Below are 21,028 nucleotides of genomic sequence, written 5' to 3'. Positions count from 1 at the left end.
CCAAATTTGCTGGCAAATTGAGTGCAGTGCTTTCACAGCATCATCTTTCAGGATTTGAAATAGCTCAACTGGAATTCCATCACCTCTACTAGCTTTGTTCGTAGTGATGCTTTCTAAGGCCCACTAGGCAAAAAGCAAATTTCAGTGATTTTTTTTTATTCATGTTCAAAATGGGTCATAAAGCAGAAGAGACAACTTGTAACATCAACAGCCCGTTTCGCCCAAGAACTGCTGATGAATGTACAGTGCAATGGTGTTTCAAGAAGTTTTGCAAAGGAGACAAGAGCCTTGAAGATGAGAAGCATAGTGGCTGGCCATCGGAAGTTGACAACGACCAACTGAGAGAACCATCGAAGCTGATCCTCTTACAACTACATGAGAAGTTGCCTAAGCAGTTAATGTTGATCATTCTACAATCAATCAGCATTCAAAGCAAACTATAAAGGTGAAGAAACTCGATACATGGGTGCCTCATGAGCTGACCACAAATCAAAAAGATCCTCATTTTGAAGTATCATCTTCTCTTATTCTATGCAACAACAATGAACCATTTCTCAATCAGATTGTGATGCATAATGAAAAGTGGATTTTATAGGACAGCTGGCAATGACCAACTCAGTGACTGGACCAAGAAGAAGCTCCAAAGCATTTCCCAAAACCAAACTTGCACCCCAAAATGTCATGGTCATTGTTTGGTGGTCTACTGCTGGTCTGATCCACTACAGTTTTCTGAATCCCGGTGAAACCATTATATCTGAGAAGATACACAATAAATCATTGAGATACACCAAAAACTGCAATGCTGCAGCCAGCACTGGTCAAAGAAAGGGCCCAATTCTTCTCCACAACAATGCCTGACTGCAAGTCACACAACCAATGTTTCAAAAGTTGAAAGAATCGGGTTACGAAGTTTTGCCTCATCTGCCGTATTCACTTGACCTCTCAGCAACCATCACTTCTTCGAGCATCTTGACCACTTTTTGCAGGGAAAAGACTTCCACAACCAGCAGGAAGCAGAAAATGCTTTCCAAGAGTTCATTCAATCCTGAAGCATGGATTTTTACGCTAAACAAACAAGCTTATTTCTCATTGGCAAAAATGTGTTGATTTTAATGGTTCCTATTTTGATTAATAAAGATGTGTTTGACCCTAGTTACAATGAATAAAATTCACAGTCCGAAACCACCATTACTCTTGTACTAACATAAATATTTTAGATTCCACATGAGTGATAACGTATGGTATTTGTCTTTCTCTTTCTGACTTGCTTCACTTAGTATGATAATTTCTAGATCCATCCACGTTGCTGCAAATGGTATTATTTCATTCTTTTTAATGGTTGGGTAATATTCCATTGTGTATATATGTGTGTGTGTGTGTGTGTACATCACATCATCTTTATTCATTCATCCATCAATGGACATTTAGGTTGCTTTCATGTCTATTATAAGTAGTGCTTCTGTGAACATAGGGATGCATGTATCTTTTCAAATTATAGCTTTGTCTGGGTATATGTCTAGGACTGGAATTGCTGAATCATATGGCAACTCTATTTTTAATTTTTTGAGGAACTTACATACTGTTTTCCATAGTGGGTGCACCAATTTATATTCCCACCAATAGTGTAGGAGGGTTGCTTTTTCTCCACACTGTCTCCAGCATTTACTCTTTGTGGATTTTTGATGATAGCCATTCTGACTGGTGTGATGCGATACCTCATTGTAGTTTTGATTTACATTTCTCTAATAATTAGCAATGATGAGCATCTTTTCATGTGCCTATTGGCCATCTGTATGTCTTATCTGGTCATTGTTATTCAGTCACTAAGTCATATCCAATTCTTTGTGACCCCATGGACTGTAGTATGACAGGCTTCCCTGTCCTTCACTATCTCCCAGAGTTTGCTCAAAATCATGCCCAATGAGTCGGTGATTCTATCTAACCATCTAATCCTCTGCTGCCCTCTTCTTTTGCCTTCAATCTTTCCCAGCAATCAGGGATTTTTCCAATGAGTCGGCTCTTCACATCCGGTGGCCAAAGTATTGGAGCTTCAGCATTAGTCCTTCCAATGAATATTCAGGGTTGATCTCCTTTAGGATTTACTGGTTTGATCATGCTATCCGAGGGACTCTCAGGAGTCTTCTCCAGCATCACAATTTGGAAGCATCAGTTCTTCAATGTCCAGTCTCCAATGGTCCAGGGCTTATATCCATACATGACTAGTGGAAAACCATAGCTTAGTCTATACGGACCTTTGTCAGCAAAGTGAGGTCTCTGCTTTTTAACATGCTGTCTAGATTTGTCATAACTTTTATTCCAAGGGGCAAGTGTCTTTTAATTTCATGGCTGCAGTCACTGTCTGCAGTGATTTTGGAGCCCAAGAAAAGAAAATCTGTCACTGCTTCTGCTTTTTCCCCTTTTATTTGCCATGAAGTGATGGGACCAGATGCCATGATCTTAGTTTTCTGAATGTTAAGTTTTAAGCCAGCTTTTTCACTCTCCTCTTTCACTCTCATCAAGAGGCTCTTTAGTTTCTCTTCACTTTCTGCCATTAGAGTGGTATTATGTGCATATCTGAGGTCTTCTTTGGAGAAATATCTATTTTGGTCTTCTGCCCATTTTTCAATTGGTTTGGTTTTTTATTGTTGTTGTTATTAAGCTGTATGAGCTGTTTGTGTATTTTGGAAATTAAGTCCTTATGAGTCACATTTTTTTAAAATATGGAGGAGAGCCTGCATTCACCTACAAGATGAGGACAAGATTATAGCCTGCATGTCCATCCTATGAGGGCTTCCCTGGTGGCTCAGCAGTAAAGAATCTGCCTGCAATGCAGGAACCACAGGAGATTCAGGTTCGATCCCTGGGTGGGGAAGATCCCCTGCAGGAAGGCATGGCAACCCACTCCAGTATATTTGCCTGGAGAATCCCATGGACAGAGGAGCCTGGTGGGCTATAGTCCATAGGGTTGCAAAGAGTCGAACTTGACTGAGGCTACTGAGCACGCACGCACGTCCATCCTATGATGCTCTGTCCTCTTCTCCCAAAGTGCTTGAGCAAGTGCTTAGACAAGTACACACACCCACATCACCTGTGTTAGTCAAGGTTCTCCAAGAAACAGAATCAGTAGGATATGTGTGTGTAGATAGGTAGATAGAGGAGTGCTCAGTCGCTCAGTCATGTCAGACTCTTTTTGACCCCAGGGACTGTAGCCCACCAGGCTCCTCTGTCTGTGGTATTCTCCTGGCAAGAGTACTGGAGTGGGTTGCCATGCCCTCCTCCAGGGGATCTTCCCGACCCAGGAATCAAATCTGTGTCTTCTGCACTGCAGATGGATTCTTTACCACTGAGCCACCAGGGGAGCCCGAGAGGAAAGTAGTTGCTACTGAACTGAGGGTTCTCAGCAGTTGCTGAGCCCTGAGATGCATGCTGTTGTGTGTTCTCATTTACTGAGTACAGCTGTCCATCCATCCCAGCTACCAGGGACCTGTATATCCTGCGATAGGAAAAGTCAGAATTAAGGACTGAGACTTTTTGTGAAAAACAGGACTCAGTTTGTGAGTAAACCCATGAAAGGTCCTGCAAATATTTTTATATTCATCAAAACAAAACACTAAAGCCAGGACACTAAAGAATCCATTTCTATCACAACATCTGATTCATCTTCCGTCTGTCACGATGGGTTCTGCGTGTTTGACTTCCCCTTACCATTCCTTATACACTGAAAAGAGTCAGGATCTCTCTCCCTTGAAGTTTCAGCATGCAGCTTGTAAATTATTTCTGTGTTTGTGTATGATGGCAGTCCCTTCTCTGTGTCTGTTTTCCTTCTCTCTCAGTGTGCACTGCCTTTCTGATGTTAGCAGTTGGAGCTGTTGATTGCCCTGAGAAGCAGCACCAACTTTCGCGTGTTCCAACCGCCACCCCACCCCTCGCCCTCCTGACGAACGAAGAAGTGTAATTCTTGGGCTGGGGGACTGCCCCTGTCGGCTCCCTTTCTCTCTCCCAGAACTTCACCGCAAATGCGTCCCTCCTGGTTCTGTGATCTGCTCTGCCTCCTTTATCTAGTCCTAACTTCCTGGATTCCACTTATCCCCCAAATGACCAGCGGGACTGAAATCTGTACAGAAATGGAGCCATGTACGCGAGAATGTCATGAAGTTCAAGTTCAGGGAGGGGAACGGTGTTCTTCCTGAAGAGCATCCTCTACAACACGGCTGGCAAGCTCTGCCGCTCTCCCCGCCTCCCCTCCCCTCGCTGGGGATACTTAGCCACCACAGAAACCTAGGGAGAAAGAGTTCTAGTGCTATTTTCTGGAAAATACAGCAAAATAAAAGAATGAGGGTAGGAATTATTTCAGGCTCTGAAAGCAGGGCCATTACCACCACCATTTCAAGCAAGCTTATTAAAAAGTCGCTTACCTCCACTTACAGAGATCAATCATATTTGCCAATGTCAAGGAACATGAAAGACCCCGTTACGATAGAAAGTGATGGTGAGTTTGAGGCTGAATAACCGATCCAAAGACAGAGTTTTAGTCCATGGGGTCCTACATTTGTAAAAATTTGGAGATGAACTCAATGACGGCGGAAGCCCTGAGTTGGGACTGTTGCAAGGACATTGCATCCACTGGGCCCAAGGAAATGTGTTAATTTAGATGACTTTCAAGAAAGGATATAGGAGAAAATGCAGGTGTCATATGTGAACATAATCAAGGCTTAAAAACAATTACAGTGGATTTGCTTTCTCCTGTCCTCTTTGTGGTTATTAGTTGGTTTTTTGTTTCTTTAAAGTCTTGACTGAATTTGTTGCAATATTGCTGCTGTTTTATGCTTTGATTTTCTTGGTCACAAGGCATGTGGAATCTTGGTTCCCCAACCCAGGATTGAACCCACAACCCCTACATTGGAAGGTGAAGTCCTAGCCACTGGACATCAGAGAAGATCCAATATTGCTTGTAATTCACCCCCCATAATAATTACTCTCACTATTACCACCACCATTGCTACCTCATTTTGTGCCCCTTCAATTGCCAGGCACTGTGCTGGGTAGCTGATGTATTTGTTATTCAGTCACTCAGTCATGTCTGACTCTGTGCGACCCCATGGACTACAGCACACCAGGCTTCCCTGTCCTTCACCGTCTCCCAGAGCTTGCTCAAACTCATGTCCATTGAGTCAGTGATACCATCTGACCTTCTCATCCTCTGTCATCCCCTTCTCCTCTTACAGTCAGTCTTTCCCAGCATCAGGGTCTTTTCCAATGAGTCAGCTCTTCCCATCAGGTGACCAAAGTATTGAAGCTTCATTTTTAGCATCAGTCCTTCCTGTGAATATCCAGGATTGATTTCCTTTAGGATTGACTGATTTGATCTCCTTGTATATCTTGTCCAGTTCTTTCAGCAACCTCACCGCAATGGTGTTATCACCTGATTTTAGTGAAGAAAATGAAGTTGAAAGGGATGAAGTGGCCCAAGATGACTCACTGGAAGTTACTGGCAGTCCCAGCCCACCTGCTCCCCAAACCCCTGTTGTTTCCATTCTTCCGGGCCCAGGGTCCCGCTGCGATTAGGCCAGTTTCCATTGTCCTCCTCCCGAGTGAGCCCTCACCACTACTGGGTGGTCTCAGAAGGCCAGACACACTTTTCTGGCTCCTCACTTCCACCACAACTTCCCAGTCTTCCCACTGGCTCCTTCCCTTAGGCTCAGCCCCTCGTGGCTACCCTGGGTGATTCTCCTGAACTGTTCTCAGAGATCCCAGCCCCCAGTAGGTGACTGCAGAGGCAGAGCCCAGGGGCCCTCATTACACAAGAAAGAAGCAATAGGTATAATAGCACATTAAAAAGTGACTTTTGAACCTGAAAGCTGAAACCACCTCCATTTGATTTTATCTGTTATTTACAAACCCACTGACACATTTCCCCTTATCTCCAGCCTCTTCTGAAGGAGAACAATTCCCGCATCAAGAAGCACTCTTTGTAAGGCAGTCATTTCACACACCAGCTGGCAGTTTGACCTGCAGTGAGCCTTCACTGGGGCATATTTCTTTCCATTGACTTTTTTTAGCTGATTTAAAGCCAAGTGGATAGAACCAAGCCTTATCTTGGAGTGCAAAAGTTTATTATCTGTATCAAAGAGCAATGTGAAACTATGTTCATGTTACTCTACCTAAAAGCTATATACATTGCCAAATCAAACATCTTACTTTATATCCCTTAGGTGAACCCTGCCCTCTACCTCCCCAGTCAATGAGGGGTCCATACAAACTAGCCTCCCATGTGAGTGGGGGATGTTGGGAACAGGTGTAATAGCCCTATCCACCCCCAGCCTGGAGCAGGAGAGTCTTGAATGCGCTCAGGCACCTCTGAGAGCATCCTGTGCTACTTTGGGGCTACAGGGATGGAGGTCAGAAGCCGTGATGCAGGAGCCCTCCCCTCGCCCCAAATAGCATCCCTGGCAAAAAGAGCCACATCTTCAAATGGAAAGAAAGATTATGATCTACATTTTCTCCTCCAGGGCAGGTCTTAGAAGCTGGGTATATTCCTCCTTTGCTGAAATAAGGACTTCCAGGCATCTAAAGTAACATCTTTTGAATGGATGCCAACACAATCATGAAGCCTCAGCTCCCTGAAAAGTTTAGTATTTAACAATTCATGCTGGTTACTCAGCAGAAAATTTTCCTTGTGCTTACCTAACCTGCACATTTGTTTGAGCTTTTCAACAAATGCACTCATTTACTTAATTCTCTGAATATGTTCATGGAATATTATCACATACTAGAATAGTGATATCAATAAGCTCCTCAGCTTAATTAAGCATATTCAACAGCCAAATGCCTAAGCTTCAGACAGAATGTGCTAATCTCATATAAATATTATGATTCTTTGGGTAGCCAGGATGAGTATCCCATAGGAAAGGAATCTGGTCTCTCAGACATAGTATAATTTGGTCTTTTTTTTTAATAAATGAGAGTGTCTCGCCAAATATGATCACCAGGTACTATCCTAGTGATAAGAAAGGAGCCCAGGTCTGGTGTTTTCATCCCAAGCTGAAATGCTCATCAATTATGGGTCACGTCCTCCTCTACAAGGGAGGGCCAGGGTGATGGGGTGCCCTGGAGAGAAGAAGACCCATAAAGGGAATCAAAGCAAATTACAATATGTTTTTCTTAAAATCACTGATAGTTTATAGAATGAACTGCATTCTTTCTCTCTGTGAGTTAATAATGTTACCAAATATGATCTTAAATGGAAGAAGCATCTTGAAATTCCGGAGGACTGAAATATCATTTTGGAATGAAAAGGCTTAAAAACACATGCCAAGCATTAAAACATTTCTGGTCTCCCACCCTGTGCTCCGTCCTTGGACCTTTGCGTCTAGGGAACCCTGGGAAGGACCCAACTTCTGCTCCGGGGGAGGGCTGCAGACTTCTCGGACGCCTTCCTCCAGCCCAGGCCAGTGGGAAAGCGCTGGGGCCGTGCTCCTGCTCTGGGTTCCGCCTGACTCTCCGTCCTCCATCCTCCCCCCTCCTCAGTCAGGTTCCTGAGCAGTAACAGGGCCCTGACTAATAAGCCGAAACAGTCCCTACGGCCCCCAACCTATCACTGCAGCTCAGGTCGTGAATATTTTCAGTCCTCACATGTGGCAGGTCCCCAGAACAGTTTTCAGCATGCTACAATAGCATCACATCTGAAGCATACCGCAGTGGGTCTTTAAATTTTAATTTCTTTTTATAAACACACACAGATACACTTTTACATAAACCATAAGGCATACTCACTTATTGATGTGTGATTTTGTTTTCATCTTGCTTGGCTCTCACTTTCTCACCCAGTTCATCCTCCACCCATTTCCACCCACAGGTAACACATCAGAACAACTTTGTAGATTCCCATGCAGATCAGCTCCACACTCAAAAGTGCATGTTTATAGGTGTGCGCCCACTTGCACACACACACACACATGCACAATTATACACATATACATACACGTATGGGAGGTTCTTATCATTGTTTGACCAAACAGGGTTATTTATGCCTCTTTGCCCCCACTGTCTTCTTTGCTTCTTTTTTTTTCTCCTTTCCTGGTGTGTTGAATTGTTAAAATTGCAGCCTTCCCTCTCTGCAAGGCTCTCCCCTGCCTTTTTTCTGATTCTCTATTATTTGGCTGCTATGGCACATATTTTTATTCTTCTAGAGTTAAAAAGTTACTGAAACAAAGTCTTAAGTTACAAATCCACCCTCCTCCACACACAACCAGGGCTATAGCTTGTTTCAACTCCCCTTTGGACATCCTCTCACCTTAGCTCCAACGTTCTTACTGCTTAAAATTTTAGTTTTTACACACACACACACCACACACACACACACACACACACACAGGGTGTTTTTAGTAGCTACTAAATATTTTTACTTAAATACTCTACTTTTTATGTACATCTTTGTTTCTTTTATTTTCCATATTTGTCTGAGTTTATTTTTCTTCTTGCTGATCATCATAATAAGGCTTTATACTTGCCTTGTTGTTGTTCAGTTCCTCAGTCGTGTCTGACTCTTTGAGACCCCATGGACTGCAGCATACCAGTCTTTTCTGTCCTTCATCTCCCAGAGCTTGCTCAAACTCAAGTCCATCGAGTCGGTGATGTCATCCAACTATCTCATCCTCTGTCATCATACACGACCAGAGGCCCTGAGGGAGGCATGGGGAGTGTGCTGGGCTCTGGAGCTGCATGGGTTCCTGATATCATTCCCACCAACCCCCGGCCCACTCCCACCCCAGGACCTGGCTCTGGCCCCTGTTTCAGCTTGCTGGGCTCTCAGATCTCATTGCTGTATCTCAGTTCAGTTCAGTTCAGCTGAGTCACTCAGTTGTGTCTGACATTTTGCTACCCCATGGACTGCAGCATGCCAGGCTTCCCTCTCCATCACCAACTTCCAGAGTTTACTCAAACTCATGTCCATTGAGTCAGTGATGCCATCCAAATATCTCATCCTCTGCCGTCCCCTTCTCCTCCCTCCTTCAATCTTTCCCAGCATCAGAGTCTTTTCCAATGAGTCAGTTCTTCGCATCAGGTGGCCAAAATATTGGAGCTTCAGCCTCAGCATGAGTCCTTCCAATGAACATTCAGGACTGATTTCCTTTAGGATTTACTGGTTTTATCTCCTTGCAGTCCAAGGGACTCTCAAGTTCTCCAACACCACAGTTCAAAAGCATCAATTCTTCAGTGCTCAGCCTTCTTTATGGTCCAACTCTCACATCCATACATGACTACTGGAAAAACCAAAGCTTTGACTAGACGGATCTTTGGTGGCAAAGTAATGTCTCTGCTTTTCAATATGCTGTCTAGTTTGGTTATAGCTTTTCTTCCAAGGAGCAAGTGTCTTTTAATTTCATGACTGCAGTCACTGTCTGCAGTGATTTTGGAACCCAAGGAAATAAAGTCTGCCACTGTCTCCATTGTTTCCCCATCTATGTGCCATGAACTACACTTGCATAGTTCTTTTTATATGCCAGACAATCTTCCAAGCACTTAACATACGTGACCTAGTTGAGTCCTCTCAACAGATACTGTCATTATCTCTATTTTGCAGATAAGAAAACTGAGGCACATTGGCATACTACTTACCCGAAGTTGCCCAGCAAATGACCTGGCTGGTCTGCAGATGAGGGAGCTTGGCTCCAGAGTCCATGCTCTCTTGTTTGGCTGCCTGTCAGTGAGTCCTGCTGGAGAGGGGGCTCTGTGCATAATGCAAGTTTAGTCCTCTTACAATGGAAAATTACTTTCTTGTGTCCTCACTATGAATGATAGTTGGACTGTGTATAAAATTCAGGTTGACAATTATTTCCCTCCATTGTCTCCTGGGCCTGTTGCTGTCACTGAGGTGGGGGCTGTTGTCTGAGTAGCTCTTTGCAGGTTCTCTGGAGCCTGGTAATAGTGGGTCTTTTCCCCTGAAGTTCTGCAGTTGCACTATAATATGTGCAGGGGTAGATTCATTTTTATTTATCCTGCTTAATGCTCAGAGTGCACTGTCAACCCAAGGGCTTATGCTTTCCTTCAGTTCTGTAAAAATCTCAACTGCTATCTTTTCCAATATTGCTTCTTCACTATTGCCTCATTCGCTTCTCCTAGGACGCTTATCAGACTGATGATGATGCCTCTCAGTCGCTTCTCTGTGACTCTTAACTGCTCTTGCCAGCTTTACCTCTTGCTTTCTGTGCTGTGTTTGGGATGGATTTTTCTATACTATCTTCCAGTTCACTAATTCACTCTTAAAATATGTCCAGTCTGGGGTTTAGTCCCTTATCCCTTCTATTATTTTTGTTTGTTTGTTTCAATGATTCTAGTTTTCTTTTCAAAATTTCTTTCCTATCCACTTGCTCTTATTTCATTTATATTAGTTCCTATTTGCTGCATGATTTCTTGTTCCTTTTAAAGAAAACTTACACCTGCATTCGCCCCTTTGAGTATTCTCAGCATGCTTATTTTGAAGTCTGTCTTGGGAGTGTAGACTGGAACAGTTGTGATGAAGAATAGTGTTAATTCAAAACACCAATCTGCTGAGACCCAGCAAAGGAGATTTCTCACAGACTTACAAGACTCCATGATGAATGGCCATCACAGTGCTATTTCTGTTCACGGAAATGGGGGCAGTCTAGTTGTTCCAGCCTCCGGAAAGGGAAGTAAAATTGGGGAGTCAGGGGTACTTACTATGAAATGTATGTAGCAGTTACAAACTGAGAATTAGATGCACATATAGCAAAAGAGGTAGATGTCCAAAACACAGTGCTGATAAATAAGCAGGAAACAGAATGAGATCTGTAGCACAGTGTTATTTCTATAAGTTAAAAAACTACACAGAAAGCTTATAATGCCGATTGTAATATCACATACAATACAAAGACGCACTTCAAACAAATTAGTGTGTGTGCCTGCTGGAGGAAGAGGAGAATAGGAATGGGGGTGGGGTGTAAGGCATGAGGATAAAAATGCACACACACACACAGACACATACACACACACACACAGACATATGCACACACACACACACACACACACACACACACATACACACACCCACATAAACACACACACAGAGGAGGCTTTCTCCAGACTGATGAGGGTGGCGTGAGTAAATGGAAGAGTAAGACTAATTCAACCCTCTGTGCTTCTGTATCAATAAATGTCTTCTTCTGCCTGTCCAGAAAACTACTTTTTCATCTCTCACAAATTCATGTCCCAACTATTGATTTTGCTATCTTTTCTTAGCATTAGATTTATTCATATGTTTTGGCATTTGGGTGGACAGGTTCATTTTTAATGAAAACCACTTTCTCTCTTTCTCTTTCTCCCTGTCTCCTATGCTCACCCCTCTCTGTCTGACAGGCCCTCCAGGCCCCCAGTCCAGAAGCAGCTCTAAGAAGGACAGTCTGAAGCCGCTGCTCCCAGTAGTACTGGGATAGAGCTGTGGATGACCCGGTCAGAAAGTCAGTGGGCATCTCAGCTCAGCCAACAGAGACTGAGTTTGCCCTTTCTTCCATCTTGGGCCTGCGTGAGGCATGAACTCAGCCCCAGGCGGCTCAGGAAGAACTGGTTTCCCTTGGTCCCCTTTCACTCATAGGCTGGGTGGCAGGGAGTCTCCCCTCGACCTGCGGCTTCAAACTGTGTCTTGCACAGCACACGCTTGGTCTTCTTCCTACTTCTGGACCAGAGTCCTGAGACTGAAGGCTTAAGCTCTGCTTTCTACTGTGCATTTCTGTCCCACTTCTGGTCTTCAGAAATATGTCTTGTCATCTAACCCAGCAAAGCCTTCTCAATAGTCTGTTTTAATCTTACCCACCATTGCTGAGGTGGGAAGAGGTGATTCTTGACTCAATAGGTTGTCAAATTTCACAAACATGTTTAGATAAAGCCTGATGAAATATTAGCAAGGAGGAGATGAAGGTGCCTGATTTTAAGGCTTGAAATGATTTATGTACTCATTTATTGGAAATTCATCTAAGACTGTACACTTGCTTTATGCTAGGCCCATTCTTTTTACTAACAGCCTTATGAACCACTCAGGGAATGCAACCTATGGTAACCACAGTCCTCTACTTAGAACACAGAGAAACCAGCTTCCATGTCACAGTCGAAAGCAATGCTCCAAATTCAGAGCCACTAACTAGACCTTCCCTTTCAAAGACACCCCTTGCAGTAAACATTCTGTGTTCTCCACGCACCCCAGTCCTGCTACGGAAGTGTATTTTCATTTGATTTCCCTGGGCTACAATACAATAATAGTGTAGTCAAAAAGAAGAAGAGATTTCTTCCTGGGTCCAAAGCCCTTTGGAATTACCTAGGATTCTAGTATTAGCCGTCCTCCCCCATTCAACCCCTCCCTCAATCAATGTACACCTGGCCTTCTCCACTCTCTGACCCCAATGGCTCTCTGACTGGAATGGCTTTCCCAACCCCCCCACTTTACCCCTTTGCTTTTCCTGGAACCCACTCAAATCTCACCTTTAGTAATGATGCCTTTCCCAACACCACTAGCCCACCTTTTCCTCCTCTCAACTTCCCTCTACCATTGACCGATGGTGAGCCATCTGCCCTTCAGAATCTGTCACCTTATAAATACAGTTTCCTTCCAATATGTCTGAAAGAGCCTCGATGCCTAAAGCTGTGTCACAGATGCTGGTTTGTTATCTTCTGATCCCATCCAAGAGTCTTGAGATACAAGAAAGCAGATATTATCCCAGTTATATTATTATTCCCTATTTTTCAAATGATAAAGTTGAGGCTTAGAGATGTTAAGTAAGCTGCTATACTAGAAAGTAACAGAATTGGAATTTGAACTTGAATCAAAATCGCTGCAGACAGTGACTGCAGTCATAAAATTAAAAGATGCTTGCTTCTTGGAACAAAAGCTATGACAAACCTAGACAGCATAATAAAAAGTAGAGACATCACTTTGCCAACAAAGGTCCATATAGTCACAGCTGTGGTTTTTCCAATAGTCGTATATGGATGTGAGAGCTGGACCATAAAGAAAACTGAGCGCCAAAAATTGATGCTTTTGAACTGTGGTGTTGGAGAAGACTAGAGTTCCTTGCACGTCAAGGAGATCAAACCAGTCAATCCTAAAGGAAATCAACCTGAATATTCACTGAAAGGACTGATGTTGAAGCTCCAATAGTTTGGTCACCTGATGTGAAGAGCTAACTCATTGGAAAAGACCCTGATGCTGGGAAAGATTGAAGGCAAGAGGAGAAGGGGACAACAGAGGATGAGATGGTTGGATGGCACCACCGACTCGATGGACATGAGTTTGAGAAAACTCTGGGAGATTATGAAGGACAGGGGAGCCTGGTGTGCTGCAATCCATGGGGTTGCAAAGAATCAGACATGACTTAGTAGTAGTGTAGTCTTAGTCGCTCAATTGTGTCTGACTCTTTGCAACCCCATGGACAGTAGCCCGCCAGGCTCATCTGTCCATAGGATTCTCCAGGCAAAGATACTGGAGTGGATTGACATTCCCTTCTCCAGAAGATCTTCCCGACTCAGGGATCAATCGCAGGTCTCCTGCATTGCAGTCAGATTCTTTACCATCTGAGCTACAGGGAAGTCCTTAGCAACTGAACAGTAACAACTCTTGACCTACGCATTTGCAATCACTTTGTAGTATAATCAAAATGGCAAAGAGGTTTGCTTCATCTCAAGTCCAACTTCAGCCAACTGGTTATCACTGCCCAAAGTGCTGTGTTGAAGAGCCAAAGTCAGGCTCAGTGGGAAGGCAAACCATCCACGACAGAGGAGCAAGGTCTGCTGTGCGTTCAGCTTTTTCAAGGAAGAGCACGTGGGCCACCTCCTTGCCATCCACCACATCATACTAACGTTCCTGAGTTGGGATGGAGTCTTCTATCAGTCTAGTCTGTATGTTCCGTAGCACTTAGAACATAGTGCTTAACACAGAGTGAAGGAGCAATAAATAGGTATCGCTTGACTGTAACATCAACATCCTCAATAAGGCACTGCATGGTGGAAGCTGCACAAACAGCTCGAAACAACTATACTGGGAGGACGTCAGTGAAGGGCTCTGGTCTGGACCAGCTAAGCAGCTTTCACTTGGTACATGATTTCAAACCAATATGCATGCAAAATAGAGTATGAAGCTTCAGGAAAATTGTTTCATCCAGAAAACAGTATCAGTTTGAAAAGTGAGTTTTGCTTCTGCGTGATGGTTATACCTCTCATATGAGCTACCACTTGGTACAGACGAACTGTACTCAGGAAGTGCACCGCCTCCACGCGCCCTCCACGGGGTTGTTTCTGAGGCCCTGCATCTCTTCTGGAGCTCTGTGCACTCCTGCACCCCTTGCTGCCACCCCCACTCTGTCCATTAATGAATCTGAAAGGGAGATAAGGTGTTTCTAGCATCTACCATTGTAAATTACCAGAGACCAAATTACTAATTACCACCATTCTCCTACAAGCAGAGCGCTTCTCCCCTCCTCGGCATCTCCTGCCTCGGGTTGGGAGTCCTCTGTTTCTGTTTCATCTCTTTTCCATACCTCAGGACAGGGATGTGTCCAGGAACCCAGGCCAAAAGCAGCAGATTTATCACCATGCTAATGACAGCGAGCTGCATGCAGAGTGATTTCTGCAATCCCCCTCAACTCCTTTTGCCAAGACCTGTGGAGCTGCAAGATCCAGCCGATTACAGAGACTGTTATCATCGCATGAAGAATGGCTCTGTTGGAAAATGCAATTAGATATCAGCCATGAGGCTATCTTTAGAAGCTTGTTGGCGAAGATCTCAAAAACAAAAATCGCCCTGTGGCGGATTTGTAGATGTTAGCCAAATTGGCCAAAACTGAGAATCACTAAACACATTTCCAACCTACCTCTGTCACTATGCGGCATTCTGACGACTCACCTCGTGTCCCCTAGGTATAGCTCACCGTTCAGGGAGTGGGTGTCTATGTTTGCAGAGTTTATAGAACTCTCAGTCCTGGTGGCAAAACCTCCCTCTCTATTTTCATGAGCACCATTTCCTAGCCTGGGACGGTGAGAATCTTTCACCCTATCATTCCAAAATAGCTTCCCCAGGGCTTGGGAATGGAGAAGGAAATGACAACCCACTCCAGTATTCTTGGCCTGGGAAATCCCATGGACAGAGGAGCCTGGTGGGCTAATGTGCATGGGGTCACAAAGAGTCCAACACGACTGAGTCACTAACCTGCCACCAGGCATGGGGAAATGGCCCTGTGGGAGGCACGTAGACAGGGAGGCACCTGGTCAGAGAGATGAGTTGTCAGGAAAGCCAGCTGTCAAGGATGTTCCTGGCGGGGAAGCTTGTTGTCATCGGGGAAGTAGTTTCCAGAGGGGCGGGCAGCCCCATATGGCTCTAAAGGATCAGGTCTTTGTCCAGTCTCATTAGGAGGGAGGCATCTAGGCACATGGGGCTTCCCTGGTAGCTCAGATGGTAAAGAATCCGCCTGCAATGTAGGAGACCCAGGTTCAATTCCTGGGTCAGGAAGATCCCCTGGAGAAGGGATAGGCTACCCGCTCTAGTATTCTTGGGCTTCTCTGGTAGCTCAGATGGTAAAAGAATCCACGTGCAATGCAGACGACTTGGGTTCAATCCCTAGGTCAGGAAGATTCCCTGGAGGAGGCCATGGCACCCCACTCCAGTATTCTTGCCTGGAGAATCCCCATGGACAGAAGAGCCTGGCAGGCTATAGTCCATGCTGTGGCAAAGAGTTGGACATGACTGAGCGACTAAGCACAGCACAGTACCCAGGCACATAAGAGGCTTGTGGTGCAAGGCACTGTGCAGATACCCAAGAAACCAGCCAGGAACCATGTAGCATCAGCACTCCCTACTGTGAACCTGAGAAAGCCCTTGATGACCTCCTCAAAATCAAGAGAGGGGTCTCAAGGGGTACTGCACTTGCCACAGCACTGTCTCCTTTTATTTGAAGAGTGTGTATGCCATGCTTCTTTAAAAATCAAGTCAGCAATGTTGGAGGCTCAGCCCAGCACTGCCTCTGTGCCCCCAACTTGTTGACTCTGCTGGCACAAACAGTACGATCATGGGGGAAGAGACTGTTCCAGGTTTCAGGTCCTGATGGCTCCAGGCTCATCCAGTACTCATCCGTGGGCCAGGTTCCCACCTACCCACTCCCTTCTAACACAGTCCCTACACTCTCATGGGCCCCACTTGGAATTGGGGTGTGATGATTGCTTTCCCCAGTCCTTGGCTCCCTCTCTGTGCCTAGTCCTCTCCGGTGAGGGGAGGGGAACACTGGAAGTCATGGCAGACTTGTACTGTGACACACCAGGAGATGGTGGTCTCCAAGGTGAAGCTGAGGGACCTGGGGATGTTTAACCTGCAGAGGACATGTCTAAGTGGAGAAACCATAGCATCCTCAGATGTATGAAGGAGTCTCACTGACCATGACAGAGATCCTTTTTCTATGCTGTTCCAGAGAACAGACCAGGTCCAGATGGGAAAATTACAAGGAGTCATGCATCAACACCACATCAGTAATTCCTTATGTATGGTTTAACTGGTGGAACAGCCCGGGTACATGCAAGTGAGAGGTGAAATGACCATCTCATTCTGTAGAAGGGACTCCTCAATTAGGTGGGGAAATTAAACTGAATGGCCTCTGCCATCCCTCCCAACCTTAATAGTCTAGGAATGCCCTAGAACTTTCAGGGAATGGCCAGGTCTCCTGTGACCACTTCACTGGAAACTCAGTTCAGGCATAGCCTTTGACACATGTGCTGTGCTCAATTGCTTCAGTAGGGTCTGACTCTTTGCGACACTGGGGACCGTAGCCCACCAAGCTCCTCCATGGGATTCTCCAGGGAAGAATACTCGAGTGGGTTGCCGTGCCCTCCTCTAGGGGATCTTTCTGACCCCGGGATCCAACCTATATCTCTAAAGTCTCCTCCATTTGCAGGCAGGCTCTTTACCACCAGCACCTAGGAAGCCATCTGAGACACAGAATGTACTTTATACGAGGAAAGGAGGCGGTGAAGTTCCCAGGCTCTCTCAGAATCCCCCAGTGACCTGATCTCGTATCCCAAACGGGATGTGCAGTACAGACAGCACTGACATGTTAACAAGTGCGTGGAGCCCTGGGACATAAACAAACTCCAGGGCGGCCGCTGCAGCCAGGCCTCAAGCACGGCATCACGGAGCTTCAGAGATGGGGGAAGCCAGGTGGTCATTCTGTCCCAGGTCCTACCCCAGGCAGGAATTCTCCATCCAACACCCCAACACATAGCTGCCCAGCTTCTGCTTGAGCACCTTCAGGAGGGGACCCACTGCTTTGCCAGGAGGTTTAGTCCATTTTGAGACAACTTAATCCACATAGAGACAGTCCTCGTGAGCCATGTCTTCCCCATACTGAGCCCCAAGTCTGCCTTCGTTTAACTTGACTTTTACCCTCGGCGGAAGGACAGAAATAAATCCGTTGCCTCGGCCATATAACAGTGTTTAGATTTTTAAAGACAGCCATTGTCTCCAGAACTCCAAATATTTTTTTTTTCCTGTCTAAACATCTCCAGTCACCTTAGCCATTTCTCACATGGTGTGGTTTCAGACTCCCTCACCAGCCCAGTTACCATCTTCTAAATATGATCTGTTTTACGAATGTTCTTTACAAAAAGTAGCTCCTAGAACAAATAACCAACTGTATTCTGACCACTGCAGAGTACAGCGGTGCTCTCACCTCCCTTGTTCCACTCACTGTGAAAAGTGAAAATGTTAGTCGCTCAGTCATATCCGACTCTTTGGGGCCCCGTGGACTGTAGCTCGCCAGAATCCTCTGTCCATGGAATTCTCCAGGCAAGAAAACTGGAGTGGGTTGCCGTTTCCTCCAGGGATCTTCCCGACCCAGGGATAAAACAAACTGCATTATAGATGCATTATAATGGATTATAGATGGATTCTTTACCGTCTGAGCCAGCAGGGAAGCCACTAGACCTGCATTAATGCAATATGGTATTAGATGTGTTTCCTACCAAATGACCAACTGTTGTGTTCAAATGAAGGTTATCATCAACTAAAACCACAGTATTTTTTATTTGACACAGTTTCTTTATAGCTTAAAAGAAAGAAGTGCATTTCAAGGGAGCCCTATAAAGTATTAGAAGATCAAATCCTGCCTCCCCCTGCATTAATAATGCACACACAGAACTATTTAAGAGACTATAGCCCCAGCGAGGATTATGAGGGACAGTCTAAGATAACTGAGCCCACGGATACTGTCTCCAAAGGTGGAATGTGTGCTTGTACTGATGTGCCAGGGGCCCAGTCTCTGCAGCCTGTTCTTCCAGACATCCAGGGCATGAAGGGCTCTTCTTGGAAACTGTACTCACCTTTTTAAAATTTTTATTTGTCTATTTTTCTGTGCCAGGTCTTATTTGCAGTGTGTGGGATCTTTGGTTGTGGCATGTGGGATCTAGTTTCCTGACCAGGGTTCGAACCCAGGACCCCTGCACTGGGAGCACAGAGTCTCCAGGGAGGAGAGGTCCCTGTGCCCACTTTTGCCTTTCTCACCCTGCCTAAGGTTTTTAACACACCGCCTGCTTCCAAGGCCACCTCTTCCTCCAGCCCGCTGAGGACTCACCAGGGGTTTCCTCTGTGTCTCTGACAGGTCGCCTGAAGGAGGAAATCACCCAGCGGCACGTGCAGCAGGTGGCTCTAGGTGGGTACAGAGTGGAGCCTGCAGGCGGACGGTGAAGGTAACACAGACTGAGCTGGTCTGGGAAACCCACACCTAGCTGGACCTCAGGAAGGTCAGGGGTGGGGAGGACTGCTGTCAGGGCAGCTTCCTCTGGCCATCCCTCCTCTCTGGCGCCAGGCTTCCCCTCCAGTGTACTTGCTTCCAGCGGTCAGCACCTGGCACCCACCCTCCCAGCAGCTGCCTCATCTCTGACCTTCTCCACCCCACATTCCAACCTGAAGTCACCCACTGTATCCCAGCTCCTCAGGGTCCTACTTGGAGCTAGACCAGCTAATCCCAGAAGGAACAACTGGTGGTGAAAACAGCTCCCGGTGGCTGAACTCTTCTCTGTGCACTGTTTTGTGTGCCAAGAGTCCTGAGGCCAGCGCCTTTTCTGGATGAAGGTGATTCAGTGGCTTGCCCAGGGTCACAGGCTAGCAACTGTCAGTGCTAGGACTTGAACCAGGTCTCTGAGTCCACCCCAGACGCCCTTGGTCTCCATGCTATTTACTGCCCACAGCAATGATGGGCCCATAACGCAAGCACTAAACCAACAGAGTGATATTCTGAGAGGCCCTGGGCACCTTTTAGGCAGTGGGCATCCACTGAAAATGCCCCCTTGTGATACACAACCCAAGGAAGTCACCCAGGGAGAGCGTTCAGCTCCCTGGAAAGCTGGCGGAGCAGGGTTCCTGGGCAGGACCCCCGTGTCCTCTCCACCTAGCTGGGATCAAGCCTTCTAGAGCTTTGATTAAATAAGCTATTTTTGTATTCCAAACAGGGGGCTTCCCCTTGAGAATGTCTGACCCCCAAAATCACCTATAGCTGGAGAAACCTTGCACCCAGGGTCTCTGGGGGCTATGGAGCTGAGCCCTAGCACCATCAGGGTAATCCATTTGACTCCAGTAACTTGGATTAAGGGGGAGGTTGGTTGTTCAGTTTAGGTCATAACAATGATCATATCAAATAACTAGCGATTACATCAGAAACATACAACAAGGAAGCCTTAGCCACACAGACAGAACCCAAGCTTTTCCCTGTTGGGCCTGGGACTGAAGGGTCAGATGGACGTTCGGGGTCTGCCCTTCTCTTGCCAGAGGTCTGTGCAGGGGCTTGGAGCTGAGATTCTGTGCAGGGTTGGCAGAGCACCTTCCTCCAGATGCAGCCAGGGCTCCCGGGGTCCTCACTCCTAGGGCCAGGCTTGGGTGGGGCACAAGGCTCTCCACTGGAAGCTGTGTCGAGATGCGGGTCACTGGATGGGGAGTTGTCCCTGGGGCTTCCCCCGGGCCTCTTCTCCAGTGTCCGTTCCAAGGGAAGTTTCACTCTGTGGTCTGGGGAGCCATTTCCATGGCTTTCAGGGCAGGACGTGCTCCAGTCTTTCTGCCCCCCAGTCCCGACCCTGCCACGTGTCTTCAACAGCAGGCTCCTCCTTAATTCCTCCACTCACCTCTCTGGAGCCTTCTTCCAAAGTATGGCCGGTGTCAGGTTCAGCAGGGCCCAGCTTCGCCCAAAGTAATCAGCAAACCTCAAACGAAAAACACTGTAGCTGAGTCTCATTAAGAGCATTTGAAATGCCTAATTATCTTAAAAGCTGACTATCCCAATTAAAGAGGAAGTGGTACCATCTCCAGCTGCCATCTTGAGATCAAACGCCACGTGGCTGTCCAGGCGCCTCGGGAGCTTGTCTGACAGGTCTGTGGACCCGCCGGTGTGCTGTGTCCCAGGGGACCTCAGTTCAGAAACTTCTCCTTGAGAGAAAGTCTCGATGCAGCAGGTCGCTTGCAGCGCCATTTCCTGCCTTAACCCTCGCCCTTCAGACCATTGTTGGGGCTGAAGGCCAGGACCCACAGCTTCTGTAAGACCACAGACAGCTCACTCAGTGTATTTGTCTTCCTGACGTTCTGTAGTTTGAGTTTGGTGGAGCGATGAGGAGGTGACTACACCCGCTCTTGCGCTTCCACTCCCGTGGGTTTGTTCGTATGGCGGTCCCTTCCCTGTCTGTTCTGTTTCTTCGTCTGCTTCTTCTCCTCTCTACTTTCCCTCCATTTCTGATATTCCCTTTGGTAGTATTTCTTTCTTTTACATCCATGAGTGTGTAGCTGGGGGTTGGTTGCTTGGGTTTGGGATTTTGGGGGGTGGGGGGGGTTCAGGGGTAATGAGGGAGTCTGAGCAGGAGAGGTTTTCTCATGCATTTTGCATAAGAATGTGTCTCTGTTTGTGGGAATGGACATATGCCCAAGAAAATTTGCAGAAAGGCAATCTCGAAAAGCAGAAGTTTAATGGTGGGGTGAGAGGTGCCGTGGGGCTTCCCAGGT

The 21,028-nt window shown here is 46.2% G+C and overlaps 1 protein-coding gene across 1 annotated transcript in view; it reads left to right on the top strand.

Moving 5' to 3' along the window:
• The window catches only part of LOC104994977 (kinesin-like protein KIF6), a 296,967-nt gene that overhangs the window by 242,833 nt on the left and 33,106 nt on the right, over nucleotides 1-21,028 (top strand). The window contains exon 11 of the mRNA XM_010848702.1: nucleotides 18,645-18,695. Within this exon, the coding sequence (XP_010847004.1) occupies nucleotides 18,645-18,695 (51 nt within the window). The remainder of the gene's footprint in view (nucleotides 1-18,644; nucleotides 18,696-21,028) is intronic.

Source organism: Bison bison, unplaced genomic scaffold (genome assembly GCF_000754665.1).
Source record: "Bison bison bison isolate TAMUID 2011002044 unplaced genomic scaffold, Bison_UMD1.0 scf7180017864270, whole genome shotgun sequence".
NCBI classification, from domain to species: domain Eukaryota; kingdom Metazoa; phylum Chordata; class Mammalia; order Artiodactyla; family Bovidae; genus Bison; species Bison bison.
The sequence above is the reverse complement of the archived record's forward strand: the minus strand, read 5'-3'. Positions and strand labels throughout refer to the sequence as shown.